Here is an 18,017-nt window from a genome sequence, read left to right as displayed (position 1 = left end):
GCACAATTACAAATTCATTCTTTAGATTAGCAATTGCTTGTTTAATCTTCGCATTAAAAAATAATGATTTAGTGTTACTATTTTTTACGTTAGAATATATTTTATTTCTTACTCTACTAATAACTAAATTCTTCCAACTTTGAAAACTCTCTTTATTTTTATTCTCTTTCTTACACCACTTATCAATAAATAAATCAAAATCATTTTCCAAGCCATCAAGAACACTCGATGGTTTCAGATGATGAGAAGACGGAAATTAGCCCCTTTATTCATTATAATTTGAAGATCATCTTGCTTTATTATTGACAAGTATAAGTCGTCATTTACCGAACAATAGAAAAAATAATATAGACAAATAATTGCTCGTCGAAAACTAAACATATATTTAGCTCGTCGAAACTAAACATATATATATATATATATATATATATATATATATATATATATATATATATATATATATATATATATATATATATATATATATATATATATATATATATATATATATATATATATATATATATATATATATATATATATACGAAACTGACGAAACTCACCCTGGATGCTTGGATTTTGTTTGGATTCGAGATTATCAAGAACTTACACTCTATACATGGTAAGTGTCCCAATCAAACAGTTCGTGGTAACGAACTGTAGTAAGGAGTGACCGGCTCAATAGTAAACGAAACTCCAAAAAACGCAATTTTGATGCTAAGATACATCAAAAGAATCGAATTTTCATGCTGATTTTAAATATATAAGTTTCATCAAATTCAGTCTTTGTCATCAAAAGTTACGAGCCTGAGAAAATTTGCCTCATTTTGGAAAATAGGGGGAAACACCCCCTAAAAGCCTTAGAATCTTAACAAAAATCACACCATCGCATTCAGCGTATCAGAGAACCCTGTAGCAAAAATTTCAAGCACCTATCTACAAAAATGTGGAATTTCGTATTTTTTGCCAGAAGACAGATCACGGGTGTGGGTTTATTTGTTTTTTGTTTTCTTTTTTTTCCCAGGGGTCATCGTATCGACCAAGTGGTCCTAAAAAGTCGCAAGAGGGCACATTCTAACGGAAATGAAAAGTTCTAGTGCCCTTTTTAAGTGACCAAAAAAATTGGAGGGTACCTAGGCCCCCTCCCACGCTAATTTTTTTCCAAAGTCAACGGATCAAAATTTTGAGATAACCATTGTGTTCCGCATAGTCGAAAACCATAATAACTATGACTTTGGGGATGAATTACTCCTGGGAGAGGGGCTGCAATTTACAAATTTAGACCAGTGTTTACATACAGTAATGGTTATTGGAAAGCGTACAGACGTTTTCAGTGTGATTTTTTTTTGGTTTGGGGTGGGGTTGAAGGGGGGGGGGCTATGTGGGAGGATCTTTCCTTGGAGGAATATGTCATGGAGGAAGAGAAATTCAATGAAAAGGGCTCGGGATTTTCTAGCGTTACTATAAAAAAAAAAAACAATAAAAAAATAAACATGAAAAAGTTTTTTCAATTGAAAGTAAAGAGTAGCATTAAAACTTAAACGAACAGAGATTATTACGCATATGAGGGGTTCTAAAATACTTTAGCATAAAGAGCGAGGTATTTAGGAGAAGATAAATACCTCGCTGTTTATGCTAAAGTATTTTTAGTAATTTAAACTATTTATTCTACAGCCTTTCTGATTCAGGGGTTATTCATAAAGAATTTGGACAAAACTTAAGATTTAGTGTAAAGAGCGAGGTATTAACGAAGGGACAGACCCCCTCATATACATAATAAAAATATAAGAATATAAAAGTATGTTACGTAAGTTAATTCTTAAGTTACGTATACTTTTTACTAATAAAAACGTTCTTTAAAAATTAAAACTTCTTGTTGCCTTTTTAAGTAACCGAAAAATTGGAGGGCAACAGGGCTCCTTCCCCACCCCCTATTTCTCAAAATTGTGTGATCAAAACTAAGAGAAACCCATTTAAATTTCATTTTAATAATTTATGTGCGGAGAGCCAAAATCAAACATGCATTAATTCAAAAACGTTCAGAAATTAAATAAAAAAGCTAGTTTTTTTAACTGAAAGTAAGGAGCGACATTAAAACTTAAAACGAACAGAAATTACTCCGTATATGAAATGGGTTGTCCCCTCCGCAATCCCTCACTCTTTACGCTAAAGTTTGACTCTTTGCCACAGTTCTACTTTTTAAAACAATTAAAAACTTTAGCGTAAAGAGCGAGGGATTGCGGAGGGGACAACCCATTTCATATACGGAGTAATTTCTCTTCGTTTTAAGTTTTTAATGTCACTCCTTCCTTTCAGTTAAAAAAACTATTTTTTTTTTTATTTAATCCAATAAAAGTGGCAAGAATGCAATATCATTCTATTCGCAACCAAAACACGCAAAATGAAAAAAAACAGGTCTAAGAAAAACAGAAACGGCAAAAGGATAAGGAATAAAACGGAGCAGAAAAAATAACGGTAATGAAAGAACGACTGCCAGTTTTCTGTTATTTTTTTTCCGTTTTTCAAAAAAAAAAAAAAAAAACAGTACAGAAAACGGTGGGAAAGAAACAGAAACAGGAACGGAAGCGGTGCTGACTCCTAGATTAGAGGTCCAATATTAATGTCAAGAAGACTGCTTAATTGGACAAAAAGATGCTTAAGCGGGCAAAAGTGAGGAGAGGTGATCGTAATTGACAGGAAAGTTGAGCGAGTTGACAGTCTCATTGTCTTGACTGTACTGTCTGCTTCAAAAGGTTGATAGAGCCATACTAGATATTACGCTCCCTGACTTGGCTAGAAGATATGCTAGGATAGCTTTGGGTGATAGTTTGAATTATTCAGTATTCAGTAGGTAAATATTAAGCAGTAGCGAAAATTCGGTTCAGAAATGGGATACGTCACAGTGCACGGAAATGGAAATTACTAATACGTCAGAGCAATACCTTAAGACTAATACGTCTCCCATAATCAGATCGTAATTTGTCATTGCGCCTGCGCGTAAGCTGAGTCATAAAGAAAAGTGTACGATTGACATGTCCCAAAAATCTCTAATGGAGAGTATAGGAATTTTCGCTACTCTTTAATATTTATACCGTGATCAAACTATACGTTGCACGAATACTTGTTCTTTCATCTTGGAGCTAAAATGAGTTAAAAAAAAAAGAAAGATTAAGATGTTTAGGTCACACTTTACGGATCATTTCTCAAATAATGCACTTTTTAGGTATCCAGCCAGAACCAAAACAAAAGCAGTTTATCCTCGAATAGGATTGTAAAAGGTCGTAGGAAAGAACTTTCCTACGACCCGTAGGAAGGAAGTAGGGACTTCCTGAGTTGAAGTAAAGATTTCAGCTATGAGTAGAATGGGGTGAAGGAGGAGTGTATGCATCCATGTTAACATACGGTGGCTTAGTGCTACAAGATCCTTCAGTAGCAACGATGGTAATCTTTTAACATAGAAGCAAGTTCATGAGCCGCCCAGAATCAAATAAAACTTTTCTTGCTAAAGATATCAATTGAATAAACTTTGTATTTAGGAAACAATTTCTCACCCAACGGAGTTGGTGAATCGCAAACTTAAGAATACTTGATACACTTGTATTTAACCAACTTTTTTATTTAATTTGCTTGTCAATTTGACGATTGAATAAAGTTTATTAGCAAATTTCAAAATCGTATTCCTTTCAATCAAAGTATTAATTTCTCCATTTCTCCACTTCAATATTCGAAGTCTTACTCAAAGTGAGATTGACGTTTCGGTATTAGTTAAGACAGTTCCATTGAAACTAAAACATTAAAAATGACTAAATAGTCTAAATTGTCAAAAATATTTTGAAACTTACAGTTTTGTTATCAATTTTACACGTAACAGTCACTGGAAGAAACTCTCTAACAAAACGTTAAATTTCTAAGACTGTGTTTAAACGAAGAGCTTTATTTCTATTGACTAACTGCAAAATGCAGCTGAACAAAATGATACTTGTTACAAGTAAGGCAATGCTCATTTTTTCAGGCAGTAACATCCAAATAAAAAGAGGTTCTCTGTAAAACAGTAATCAGAGGGCAGTGTATGTGCCAGAGCCCATTTTTGGCTCTTGAGTTGGGACTAGTTGGAATTGCCCATTTCTTGAACGAAGGTTGTCCCTAAAAGAAAAACAAATAAGTAAAAAAGAACTAGATATCTCTATTGTCACCCGATAGAGATAAGTATATCAAACAAACATAATTGGCAGTTGGCCATAAGTGCAGTAAAAATCTAAGAGGTATTGACTTACCAAACAAATGTTTAACTACTACTACTACTACTACTACTAATAACTAACTGCAGCACCAAGCCGCCTGAGGCCAACACAGCTACGCACGCTCCTCCTCCAACCTAATCTATTTAAAGCCTCCCTCTTTACAACCTCCCAGGAAGTTCCCATTTCCTTTAAATCTTTATTCATGACATCCTCCCAAACCAAACAAGGACGACCTGCTTTCCGTGTAGCCTCAGACGGTTGGCCAAAAAGGACAATCTTCGGTAATCTGTCATCCTTCATCCGTAGAATGTGGCCTAGCCATATCAACCTTTCTTTCATTATAGCCCCAGAAAGCGAGATTGAACCACACTTTTCGTACAACCTGCTGTTTGAAATACGGTCAGTCAGCCGGGTACCCAGAACAATCCGTAGGCAATTTCTCTGGAAAACATCTAGTAAATTTTCATCTGCTTTTCGGAGTGCCCATGCTTCAGAGCCATATTTGACTACTGTCATCACTGTAGCTTCCAATATTCTAATCTTGGTTTGTAGACTTATCTTTCTATTCTTCCAAACTTTTTTTTAACTGTGAAAAAACACCCTGAGCTTTAGCTAGTCTACTTTTAACATCTTCACTGCTCCCACCATCTTTACTAATAATACTACCAAGGTAACTGAAGCTCCCAACCTGATCAATCTTTTCGTTACCTAATGTCACCTGTTCATCTTCACTTTGTCCTAGCCTTTGTGACTTAGTCTTCTTAACATTAATTTTCAAGCCTATTTTAGCACCCTGAACTCGTAAAACCTCTAAAAAGTCATTCATTTTGCTCACACTTTCATCTAATATGCTTAAATCATCAGCATAATCTAAGTCCAGGAGCGTTCTTCCTCCCCATTTGATTCCATGGTCTCCAATTGCCTTTCCTGTGCTCCTTAAGACGAAGTCCATCAAAATGATCCATATCAAGGGGGATAGAACACAACCCTGCTTAACTCCTGATTTAATACAAAACCAGTTGCTAACCTCATTTCCTACCTTAACCGCAGCAGTATTATTCTCGTACATAGCGCAAATCACTTTAATGTATTTTTCTGGTATACCATATAACGATAAGAGCTTTGTTAACGCTGTTCTATCAACAGAATCGAAAGCTTGCTCCTAATCGATAAAACTAAGGACCAAAGGTGTTTGACAACGAAGGGACTTCTCAATTATTAACCTAAGAGTGAAAACATGGTCGATACATCCTCTACCTTTTCTAAAACCGCATTGTTCTTCCCTTAAAACTTTGTCTACAGCATGTCTCAGTCTGAAAAGTATCATATTACTCAGTAATTTGCTACCTACGGAGACCAAACTAATGCCTCAATAATTACGACACTCACTCTTGTCACCTTTCTTATACAGTGGTTTAATTAAGGTTTTCCTAAAATCATTGGGTACTTCCCCTTTTTAAAAAATCATGTTCATAATCTTCAGTAGCTTATTCCTAACCTCAGAGCCACCATATTTAAGAAACTCATTAATCATGCTATCAGCACCTGGGGCCTTATTATTTTTTAATCCTTTTAGTACTGTCGCTAATTCTTCCTCACTAAACAAATCTTCCTTCACATCCAAGGTATCACAAACTTTTTCATTTTCATCTATGTCTTTTCCTGCAACTGTATCTTGGTTTAGCACATTCTCAAAATGTTCCACCCATCTCTCTTTAACTTTTTCCTTATCACTAATTATGGCCCCATTTCTATCTTTAACTGGGACTAGTCCGGATTGGCTACTCCCTTTCAATTTATTAACATGCCAGTATAATATTTTACTATTACGCCGTCTAGCCGCATCTTCCAGATCCTCAGCAATTTTATCCATCGCCTCCACTTCACATCTCCTTAGTTCATATTTTAATGCTTTCTCCACTTTCTTTACATTCCTTTTGTTTTCATACGACCTATCACTCAGATAATTCTCATACAAACCCCTTCTACTCTCTATTAGACCTAAAGCTTTTTCACTAATATTCCTAGTTGCAGTTTTAGCACTCTTCCCTAGGACACCATCAGCAACTTCACAAATTGTTTTTCTGAAATTATTCCATCCATCTTCCACATTGTCAAATTTTATACCCTCAAGTTTAGTACTCAACTGTTCCTGGAATTTTTTTTCTCAAATTTTCATTCTGTGATTCAAAATTTGTGATTCAACATCACAACTTTCCGGGAGGGAGTTACCCTTCCGAAATTTCAGCTTTAAATTAACCTTAGACACTACTAGATGGTGATCTTTACTTTTAACATCGATAACGGCACTCCTATACACCCTAGTATCTTGTATTGATCCTGCTAGTCTTCTGTTTACAATACATAATCAATAAGGTTTGCTGTCTTACCATCACATGAATACCATGTCAACTTATGGGCCATTTTGTGACAAAACACCGTATTGGTTATAACTAGGTTGTTATACCTACAAAATTGCAAAAGCCTATAGCCATTACTGTTTTCTTTTCCTACACATTAAATTTACCTAGGCTAGGATACCATCTATCCCTATTTCTACCAACCTGAGCATTAAAATCTCCTAACAAAAACACCATATTTCTACCTGGTACCCTGTCTATTTGCTCCTGTAACTGTAAGTAAAATTCATCTGAGTCACTAGTATCTCCATCAGTTGGTTCAATGGGGGCATATACTGATACCCTAAACTTTTTAGTCATAAAATGAGCAATTAGTATTCTATTATTAATACCTTCCCAGCCTAAACAAGACTTAGCAGCTTCCTTATTCATCATGAGCCCTACTCCCTGTCTATGTACCCCATCATTCCTGCCTGAGTAAACAAACTCTATGTCACCTAATTTCATGCTTCCTACCCCTGGGATATGAGTTTCTGAAACTCCTAATAAATCCAGTTCAAACCGTGTGAATCCGTCAGTCAAAATGTCGATGCGATAGTCATTTTTTAACGTCGTAACATTCCAAGTTCCAATTTTCATGTTCTTTAAATCTTTGAAATTATTTTGGCCTCAAGAAAAGCAGTGATCCCGGATACCAGTACAGGATGGGGACCAACATATCTTCTCAAGTCTACACCGAAGCGCTTAAGCCGGCTTAGAACCGGACAGCAAGAAGACCCTGGGACCTCCAGTAAGTTGGAGGTTTTGTGCAATCCTAGGCCCAACTTGGTCACAACATGGTTCTCAGCACTTGGCAATGCTCTTCTATCAACAAGAGTCGAAATCCTGCACAGACAGTCCCAAGCCTATTACCTCCGACTCATTATATATTCATGCCTACAAATATTATGCTACTACGGGGAGGCACCCCATAGTAGATAAATTAGCCAGGAAGAGGTTTTTCAGACCGAAAACGCCCATCAAAACAAACAAAGCCCAGAAAATTATCCAATAATCAGAATCCCGTACGAGTGCTGTGTTGTTTACTAGGCTATAATTTCCTCGAGGGGCGCCACTCCTCAAGTGGTAAAAATTGACCGCAAGTTTCCCAGTCTTGCAGGTACCCCGAAAGGGTCGAGGCAGCCCTTTACAGAGGCCGTTGTCCATAAATCTGGATCTTACGCCCTGCCGCAGTTGTCCTCCTATAGAAGATCCTCCCACTATGGTGTTCTGCTTCAAGAAGAGCAAAAAACCGTTAAACGAATCTCAGGTTGTTTCAGCAAGGACAAGTCTCATTAAATCGGAGTGGATTAAAGTCAAGCTTATAAAGTATACCGCCTTTCAATTGTGCTAAACATAATAATATGAGAAAAGGATGTTTCAAGAATACACATGCACAAAATTGCTATAGCCCAAATTAGGTTGTACCACCCTGAAATATGTCCGAAAACTCACCCCTCTTCCCTTGAAACAAAGAAAAACAGTGGCATAAGATGCACTATTTTGCGTTTTGACCTACTAGAAACTAGTGAAGGCCTGGTATTTTTCACTGGTGCAATAAAAGCCTTTCTGAGGGAAGCAAAGCGCAAAATTGAAACTTAAAACGAACGAAATTCTTATTTCGCAGATTACACAAAAGGTAAATAACTTTTATATAGCTCAAATAAACTGACTCGTTATATTTTCCAACATTTATATAATTCTATAGACTAATGCTTTACTGTAAACAAAAAACTTGTACCGAAAAAACAGGATATTCTCTTAGAAGCAGGGGATTCCAAAAGTAGCCTTCACAAAATAAAGATAATTTACAAGGGTCTCAATAGTCTCTCACCGACCAGGATATTGATGAGATTTAGTATAGAATTACAATTATCTAAAAACTTAAGTAAGTTAAGTTTTCAGTTCCACTTGTGGTGTGATGCACCAACAATCTCAAATTCTATCCAAGACTACATTAAGAAATTCATAAGTTTTTAAATTATACATTTTTTTTCATCAAATTCTACTTTTTTTGCTGTTAAAACTATGTTAGAGAATTAACATCAGAAGTATACGGGATAAGTGGGCTAATTTTAAAGACTTAGTTTTAATTAATGGTTACTGCCCTTTCGACGTAATTGGAATAACGGAAACATGGCTTTCAGAAATTGATGATAAGAATGAATTTTCCCTCCCTGGTTTTCAAGCTATTCATATTGAAAGAAAATTAACCAAGTCCTCTGGCGGCATTTCTCTTTACATCCGGTCAAGTCTGAAATTCACCAGGCTATTAGACTGTGAATCCTTATTCTCGCAACCTATAAATAATAGATGCATTTATTCAATAATCGTAGACATAAGTGTTGACGAGAATTCTCTTATTTTTTCATTATTTTATAAGCCCCCCTCATTTCCGACCCCTTTCTTTTGTAACCTATTTGATGATTTTTCTAGTTTTATTAATTTACCACAAAAGAAGGCAATAGTTTTTGGGGACTTCAATTGTAATTTACTAAATGTTAGCAATAATAATGATTGTGATACCTTTTTTGAAACATTCACCTCAAGTGGTCTTCTTCCCACAATCCTTTTTCCTACTAGAGTTGATCCTGTGAGGTCTACAGCTACTGTAATTGACAACATTTTTGTATCCACTTCCCTGGGAAACCACCTGTCCTCCAAAATAATATTTTCTGACCTGTCAGATCACTTTCCAATCTATCTCTCGCTACCCTCCCTACCAACTACTCAGCCCTCTAGAACTAAAACCCCTACGTATAATAGAATATATAATACTGTGAATATGAACAGGTTCACGGATCGTTTGAAATCCTTTGACTGGTCCAAGGTTTTGGATTGTCAGGATGTTAATTCAGCCACAAATGGTTTTACACAAGGACTGAGTGATCTTATCAGTTCAACCTTTCCAGTTCGTAAATCAAACCGAAAAACTAGCCATATACGTCCCTGGATGTCAAATAGCCTGATAATCTCTTCATATCGAAAAAATGACCTATATAAGTTAGCTTGCAAAACCAGTAACGTTATTGACCTGACTAATTATAAAAAATACAAAAATTTATATACCAAACTTGTCCGGGAAGCAAAAAAAAATTATTATTATTCGAAAATCTCTCATTGCAAAGGGAACTTGCAACAAATTTGGTCAACAATAAATGAAATTCTTTCAAAAAAAAGAAGTTCAAGATCTGTACCTCTTAACCTTAAGGACATCAGTGGCAGATTAATTGACCCAAGTTCAGTACCGGATGCTTTTAATAATTATTTCACTAATATTCCAAATGCTAACTCCTGTTCCTTCTCCCAGTCAGTTCAACCTAGCAAGAATCCTGGATCTATGTTTTTCTCTCCAACTGATCGTAAAGAGGTGCTTCAAGTTATCAATTGTCTCTCTAATAGTAGTACACCTGACTTCTTTGGCATAAGTAATAAGCTTCTTAGGACCGTATCTTCCTATGTTTGTGAACCCATTGTGCACATAGCAAACCTGTCTATGACCAATGGAGTCTTCCCAGAAATATTTAAATCAGCAATTGTTATCCCGATTCATAAAAAAGGCGATCCGTCTGAGATAAGTAATTATCGTCCAATCTCACTTCTCCCAGTTATATCTAAAGTGCTCGAGAGAATTGTATTCCGACGTCTTTCTCCCTTTTTATTTGGGATTCATTCTTCAGATTCGTTGATTTCTCCTCATCAATATGGCTTCCGTTCCAAATTTTCAACTGCTCATGCACTAATAGACGCCACACAGTTTATACGTTCCCAACTTGACCTTAAAAATACTGTATTGGGCTTATTTCTGGACTTTTCTAAGGCCTTTGATATGGTTGATCACAGTGTTCTATTAAGTAAACTCAACAACTTAGGGATTCGTGGAGTTCCTTTCTCATGGTTTGGCTCTTATCTCTCTGGTAGAGTACAGAGTGTGAGTCTGGGCGGGTTGACTTCACATCCCCTACCTGTCCGAAGGGGCGTCCCACAAGGCTCTGTTCTTGGTCCAATACTTTTTCTCCTTTATATTAATGATTTGGTTACGGACCTGGGTCCATCAGTGCACCCAGTACTTTTCGCTGACGATAGCAACTTTTTCATCACCGGTCCTAATTTACCATCCGTTGTCGCCTCTACTCAAACCCTTCTAAATAGAGTAGAGGAGTGGTGTCTAGTTAACTGCATGACCATTAACATCAAGAAAAGTCAGGTTGTATTATTTCGAACCCCTTACAAAAAAAATGAACCTCAGCAAGCACTTGGCCTAAAATATTCTACCAATCTCCTCCCACAGGTCGAAGTTGCCAAGTTTCTTGGTGTTCACATAGACTCCTCCCTATCATTTGCAACACACGTGTCCTACATCAGAGCCATAATTTTGCGACAGGTAAGTATGATTAATCGTGCGAATTATTTTCTTCCTCCCGATATCCTTGTCACCCTTTATTACTCTTTTATTTACCCATATATCTCATACTGTGGATCTGTTTGGGGCAACACTTTTCCTTCAGTTACCAATAAATTAAAATCTGCCCAAAACCGTGCCATCAAAGCAGTTTTTCGGCTGCACCGACTATATCCCACCCAGGACTTGTACTCCGATTTTGGTATTATCCCTTTTGAACAAATCATCAAAAAATTAAATCTGTACCTTGCATACTCCGCTTACCATAAAAATCTTCCTCCTCAATTATTATCTTATTTTAATATTAATAATTCTGAAGGCCTCTGTCTCCGTTCATCCAACCGTTCCTTCATTGTCCCCAAGTTTGTCTCTAGTTCCGCCCAGCGATCCCCCATTTATAAATCTATACTTCAATGGAATATAATACCCTCCAGTGTCGAGCTATCCACAAGTTTTCGCACGCTGTATAGCAATGTACTAAAATTTTGATATTATAACTCTCTAAATTCTTATTCAATTTGCTTTAGTTACTTATGTTTTCTCTTTTCTTTTTTTTTTTCTCTCTCTTCTTCATTTTCAATTTTTTGTGGTTATGGTCCTCAACAAGTTCGCTTCCAGGATCTTTATTATTATTGGTGTTATATTGTAGTTTTATTTGAATAAATTGAATTGAATTGAATTGAATACGATTTTAAGATTTTTCTTTTGATACTTTCTAAATCATGGTGTTCACAGGGCAACATAATACTTTCGTCAGTGTTGCCAGATAGAGCCGTGAAAATAAATAAGTGAAACTAGTTTAAACTTTGACAACGCTTTTCATCTGTAAAAGTTCAAATTTCAACAATACGTTGGTTCCAAAAGAAAGAAGAACTTCAAAGGAAAGCTAAACCTTCTCAAGCTGTTTACTGACATGTGTTTTTGCTTTATTGTTGGTTTTTCACTCGTTTTTGTTACTTTTAAATTTGGCACCCATTGTTACCAAAACCTGCGTAACTAAATACGAGGTCTTAACTAAAAATATATATGGTTGTGAAAGCTTTTGTTGAATCAATTCGAACAACTAGATTTCATTTTCACCGTTCCTTGTACTATCAAGAGTGAGCATCATGTTGACTAGACGAAAAAATAGTTTATGTCTTTAGAATCCAAGACCAAGTTTGGAGGTTCTGGATACCTAGGAGGTCCCAGATATAAAATAAAACTGGATTAACACTTACACTCCTTGCGTAAGATGAGTCCATACACCACTTTTGTTAAGTTCTTCTGAAATATTCATTTTCGCTTTAGATTTTGCATCGGGCGTATTCATAGGTTCTTCGAAGTCCATACTCTTTCTATCTTTCTTTTGCTTAAATGGGGGTATGACGGCGTCTATGGCCCGTAATTCGTCTTTTGTATAGAAATTATCAAGACTCTTACGCACGAAGATCATGATGATAAGCTGAAAAATCGGAATAAATAGAAAACTGAACAAAAAACAAGCATTCAAGTCATGTATTTTTGTCGAAACCAGGTAACATCCAATTAAGCCAAATACTGGGCTGATTCAAATGAAACGAGGAAACTCAACTAAATTTATTCTTCGGTTATTTCATATGAATGATTTTTTACAAGAATAAAAACTACAAGCAAAAGATACACTATAGCCTTATATTAATTATATTCCCATACAATACTGCACAAGGATACAGTATTATATTCCCATAGTTAAATTAAATGTAAAAAAGGCCTTTAATTTTATCCCCACAACTATAAAGAGTAAAATAATAGAGGAGTATTGCACCTGTAGAATTTGACTAGGGAATAATAAATTAAGCTGATTGCAACTTGTATCCAGAAACGACCTTAGTTTTTATTCTCATTAGGTTTTGGAGTAAAGAGTAACCTTAAGGACACAAGGATGGCATGACAGACATGGCATTGGCATTCCTACCTGCACCGTTCACCCAAACAGAAAGTACCATATAGGTTGCCCCGTTCGCCTACGAGTCCAGGGGGCTTATTGGTCATGTATAAATCCTAAAACTCCGCCCCTCGATACTCTAGGCGGGTGGGCCAATTAGGCTTACGTCACTTTTTCACTTGCAAGCCCAGGCGACTTCAGTCCCCCATTCTGCCTACAAGTCCAATGGACATTGTCAGTCATGAGTCAAAACAAAAATTTTGGTCATTTCCATTGTAATTCCAGTGGGCTTTCACACCAGGTTAAGCTCATATAACACGAACAATCTCACTTGTCCAATTACCTACAAGTCCTGTAGATATGGTCAGTCATAATACTTCGAGTCATTTTTTGGACATTGGCCATCAATCCCTTTCAAGTGGCTCCCTGGACTGATAGACTATTTGATTTTCCCTTACTCAATGCCTATCTGCCTTAGTTCTGCCTTAGATTATCTATCAACAAGTGAAATGAACCACTTTTATACAATTCTTAGAAGGTTATGCCAGCTTTGCCTCTCACAGAGATTATCTGTTTTGGATTTATTCTAATTAACACATATTTTCTAAAAAACAAAAAAATTAGAAGTGAAAGCAATGCTGTCGAGTATTAAAATGAAGGAAAATTCTAATCAATTAATTTATTCTAATTAACCATGGTTCTCAATTTTTTCATAACTTCCACCAAGTTGATTTTTATTTAAAATATAGTGTCTATTAATCCGTTTGCATGTCTTTGCACTTAGCCATCAGTTAAATTATTCAAAGTAATAACACATATTTTCTAAAAAAAAAACAAAAAAAAATTAGAAGTGAAAGCAACACTGTCGAGTATTAAAATCCAGATTAATTCGAATTAATTAATTTATTCTAATCAGCCATGGTTCTCAATTTTTTCATAGCTTCCACCAAGTTGATTCTTATTTAAAATACAGTCTATTAATCCGTTTGTCTGTCTTTACACTTAACTATCAGTTAAATTATTCAAGGTAATAACACATATTTTCTTAAAAAACAAGAAAGCTAGAAGTGAAAGCAATGCTGTCAAGCATTAAAATCCAGAAAAATTCTAATTATTTAATTTATTGTAATCAACCATGGTTCTCAATTTATTAGTTAAATTATTCAAGGTAATAACACATATTTTCTAAAAAAAAAACAAGAAAGTCAGAAGTGAAAGCAATGCTGTCAAGTATTAAAATCCAGAAAAATTCTAATTAATTAATTTATTGTAATCAACCATGGTTCTCAATTTTTTCATAACTTCCACCAAGTTGATTTTTATTTAAAGTATAGTCTACTAGCTGTTGGGGTGGCGCTTCGCGCCACCCCAACACCTAGTTGGTGGGGCGCTTCGCGCCCTCCCAAGCCCCCCCCGCGCGCGTAAGTCGTTACGCGCCATATTAGTTACGCGCCATTGTAGCTGTGTCCCTGTGTCCCACCTGTGAATAGAGATAGATATAAATATATATTTTTAACTACGTAAAACATGCGAATATACAACATTCTTCGCTGTCCCATTGTCTGTGCATATAAATAGCATTTATATTTATATGTCTGTGCATATACAAAGCCTTATGTACTAATAATGACGTCATATGCAACGCTCTTTTTACAAACAAACAAACATGCATACACACAACTCGCTTCGCGGCATCCTCGGCTGCTGCCATTGTAGGCTCTTCAGTCATTTTACAATTAAACATTTTTCCGTGAACGCATGTCTTAAATAACATTAATGACGTCACCGTCATAGCAAAAATGACGACAACTAATTTCATGACGTCAGTCGACACAGAAACATGACGTCACCTGATCCACAGACAGACAGACAGACAACTTATTTTTATATATATAGATGTGCCGGTGTCCCGGTCGTCATTTGTGTCCCGATGTCCCGGTCTGTAATTTCGTCAGTCGAAAAGATGACGTCAGCCGACACAGAAACATGACGTCACCTGATCCACAGATCCACAGACAGACAACTTATTTTGATATATATCGAAGATTAATCCGTTTCTATGTCTTTGCACTTAACCATTAGTTAAATTATTCAAGGTAATAACACATATTTTCTAAAAAACAAGAAAGTTAGAAGTGAAAGCAATGCTGTCAAGTATTAAAATCCAGAAAAATTCTAATTAATTAATTTATTGTAATCAACCATGGTTCTCAATTTTTTCATAACTTCCACCAAGTTGATTTTTATTTAAAATATAGTCTTTTAATCCATTTGTATGTCTTTGCACTTAACTATTAGTTAAATTATTCAAGGTAATAACACATATTTTCTAAAAAAAACAAGAAAGTTAGAAATGAAAGCAATACTGTCAAGTATTAAAATCCAGAAAAATTCTAATTATTTAATTTATTGTAATCAACCATGGTTCTCAATTTTTTCATAACTTCCACCAAGTTGATTTTTATTTAAAATATAGTCTATTAATCCGTTTGTATGTCTTTGCACTTAACCATTAGTTAAATTATTCAAGGTAATAACACATATTTTCTAAAAAAAAACAAGAAAGTTAGAAGTGAAAGCAATGCTGTCAAGTATTAAAATCCAGAAAAATTCTAATTAATTAATTTATTGTAATCAACCATGATTCTCAATTTTTTTTATAACTTCCACCAAGTTGATTTTTATTTAAAATATAGTCTATTAATCCGTTTGTATGTCTTTGCACTTAACCATTAGTTAAATTATTCAATGTAATAACACATATTTTCTAAAAAAAAAACAAGAAAGTCAGAAGTGAAAGCAATGCTGTCAAGTATTAAAATCCAGAAAAATTCTAATTAATTAATTTATTGTAATCAACCATGGTTCTCAATTTTTTCATAACTTCCACCAAGTTGATTTTTATTTAAAATATACTCTACTAGCTGTTGGGGTGGCGCTTCGCGCCACCCCAACACCTAGTTGGTGGGGCGCTTCGCGCCCCCCCAAGCCCCCCCACGCGCGTAAGTCGTTACGCGCCATATTAGTTACGCGCCATTGTAGCTGTGTCCCTGTGTCCCACCTGTGAATAGAGATAGATATAAATATATATTTTTAACTACGTAAAACATGCAAATATACAACGTTCTTCGCTGTCCCATTGTCTGTGCATATAAATAGCATTTATATTTATATGTCTGTGCATATACAAAGCCTTATGTACTAATAATGACGTCATATGCAAACGCTCTTTTTACAAACAAACAAACATGCATACACACAACTCGCTTCGCGGCATCCTCGGCTGTTGCCATTGTAGGTTCTTCAGTCATTTTACAATTAAACATTTTTCCGTGAACGCATGTCTTAAATACCATTAATGACGTCACCGTCATAGCAAAAATGACGACAACTAATTTCATGACGTCAGTCGACACAGAAACATGACGTCACCTGATCCACAGACAGACAGACAACTTATTTTTATATAGATAGATAGATGTGCCGGTGTCCCGGTCGTCATTTGTGTCCCGATGTCCCGGTCTGTAATTTCGTCAGTCGAAAACATGACGTCAGCCGACACAGAAACATGACGTCACCTGATCCACAGATCCAAAGACAGACAACTTATTTTTATATATATAGAATATATAGATATATAGATATTATATAGATATATTATATAGATATATATATATAGAATAATTTATATATATAGAAATATGTGTTATTACCGTGAATAATTTAACTATTGGTTAAGTGCAAAGACATACAAACGGATTAATAGACTATATTTTAAATAAAAATCAACTTGGTGGAAGTTATGAAAAAATTGAGAACCATAGTTGATCACAATAAATTAATTAATTAGAATTTTTCTGGATTTTAATACTTGACAGTATTGCTTTCATTTCTAACTTTCTTGTTTTTTTTAGAAAATATGTGTTATTACCTTGAATAATTTAACTAATAGTTAAGTGCAAAGACGTACAAACGGATTAATAGACTATATCTATATATATAAAAATAAGTTGTCTGTCTGTGTGTCTGTCTGTGGTTCAGGTGACGTCATGTTTCTGTGTTGACTGACGTCATGAAATTAGTTGTCGTCATTTTTGCTTTGACGGTGACGTCATTAAAGATATTTAAGACATATATGTTCACGTAGAAATCTATTAATGTTTAAGTTTAAAATGACTGATGAACTTACAATGGCAAAAGCCGATGAAGATGCTCAAAGAGTCTATGCCAAAAAACTTGCTGCTGATAGAGAAAGTCAGAAAAGAAAGCATGCCGAGGAATCAAAAGAACAGCAAGGAAACAGGCTTGAGGCTAAAGAACGCCAAAACCGCGCAGTTAGGTGAAGATCCACCTGGACAGCGAGAGTCAAAACATATCAAAACTGAAAATGATAGCGATGATGATTGGGTTTGGGATTTTGACTTGGATAAGGTCATCAATGCCTACCAGATTTTAGTTAAAAAACAAAGGTTCGGCGATATGTATTTCATAGTGAAGCTGAAAAATAAAGAAGAAAAAGAAAACTGAAAAAAGAAAAAATGTAAAAAACTAAAAAATACTAAAAAGAAAAAAACACTCAAAGAGAAATTACAGACCGGGACACAAATGACGACCGGGACAGAGGGAATATAAATAACGACCGGGACACTCAAAGAGAAATTACAGACTGGGATACCGGGACACAAATGACGACCGGGACACAGGGAATATAAATGACGACCAGGTCACAGGTATTTAAGAATATCGTTCAAAGACAAATTTTTAATTGTAAGAAGACCGTTGAAAGAGAAATTTCTAATTGTAAAATGACTTTAGAGCCTACAATGGCAACACCCGAGGAAGCTGCTCAAAACGAATGTATTCAAGCCGAAGTAGCTGAGCTGGTAAAGCGTTATGTTTCAGGTTGTAGGTCCGAGAGGCTCCAGGTTTGAACCTTGGCTTTAGCATTAATACAAAAGAAGAAAAAAAATAAAAAAGGTAAAAACTACAAAAAAACTAAAAAGAAAATATATATATATATATTTATATATCTATCTTCTATATATATAAAAATAAGTTGTCTGTCTGTT

At 35.3% G+C, this 18,017-nt stretch overlaps 1 protein-coding gene across 1 annotated transcript; it reads right to left on the bottom strand.

Moving 5' to 3' along the window:
* Positions 1-3,918: 3,918 nt before the first annotated feature.
* Positions 3,919-12,506, bottom strand: LOC136041114 (uncharacterized). Its single transcript, XM_065725675.1, has 2 exons — positions 12,263-12,506; positions 3,919-4,143 (listed from the first exon to the last, which is right to left on the bottom strand). The coding sequence occupies exons 1-2, from the start codon at positions 12,475-12,477 to the stop codon at positions 4,056-4,058; spliced, it is 303 nt and encodes a 100-aa protein (XP_065581747.1). The 5' UTR covers positions 12,478-12,506; the 3' UTR covers positions 3,919-4,055.
* Between the last annotated feature and the right edge of the window lie 5,511 nt (positions 12,507-18,017).

The sequence above is a fragment of the Artemia franciscana genome, chromosome 21 (assembly GCF_032884065.1).
Source record: "Artemia franciscana chromosome 21, ASM3288406v1, whole genome shotgun sequence".
Lineage (NCBI taxonomy): Eukaryota > Metazoa > Arthropoda > Branchiopoda > Anostraca > Artemiidae > Artemia > Artemia franciscana.
Note: the sequence above shows the minus strand (reverse complement) of the source record. Positions and strands in the feature narration are given on the sequence as shown.

Bases quoted from the DNA above. Each gene is read 5' to 3' on its own strand.
- LOC136041114 (XM_065725675.1), bottom strand. From the start codon at position 12,477: ATGATCTTCGTGCGTAAGAGTCTTGATAATTTCTATACAAAAGACGAA. The intron at 4,144-12,262 runs GTAAGTGTTAAT...TTTTTCTTTTAG, and splicing joins ACTCATCTTACGCAAGGAGT to GGACAACCTTCGTTCAAGAA.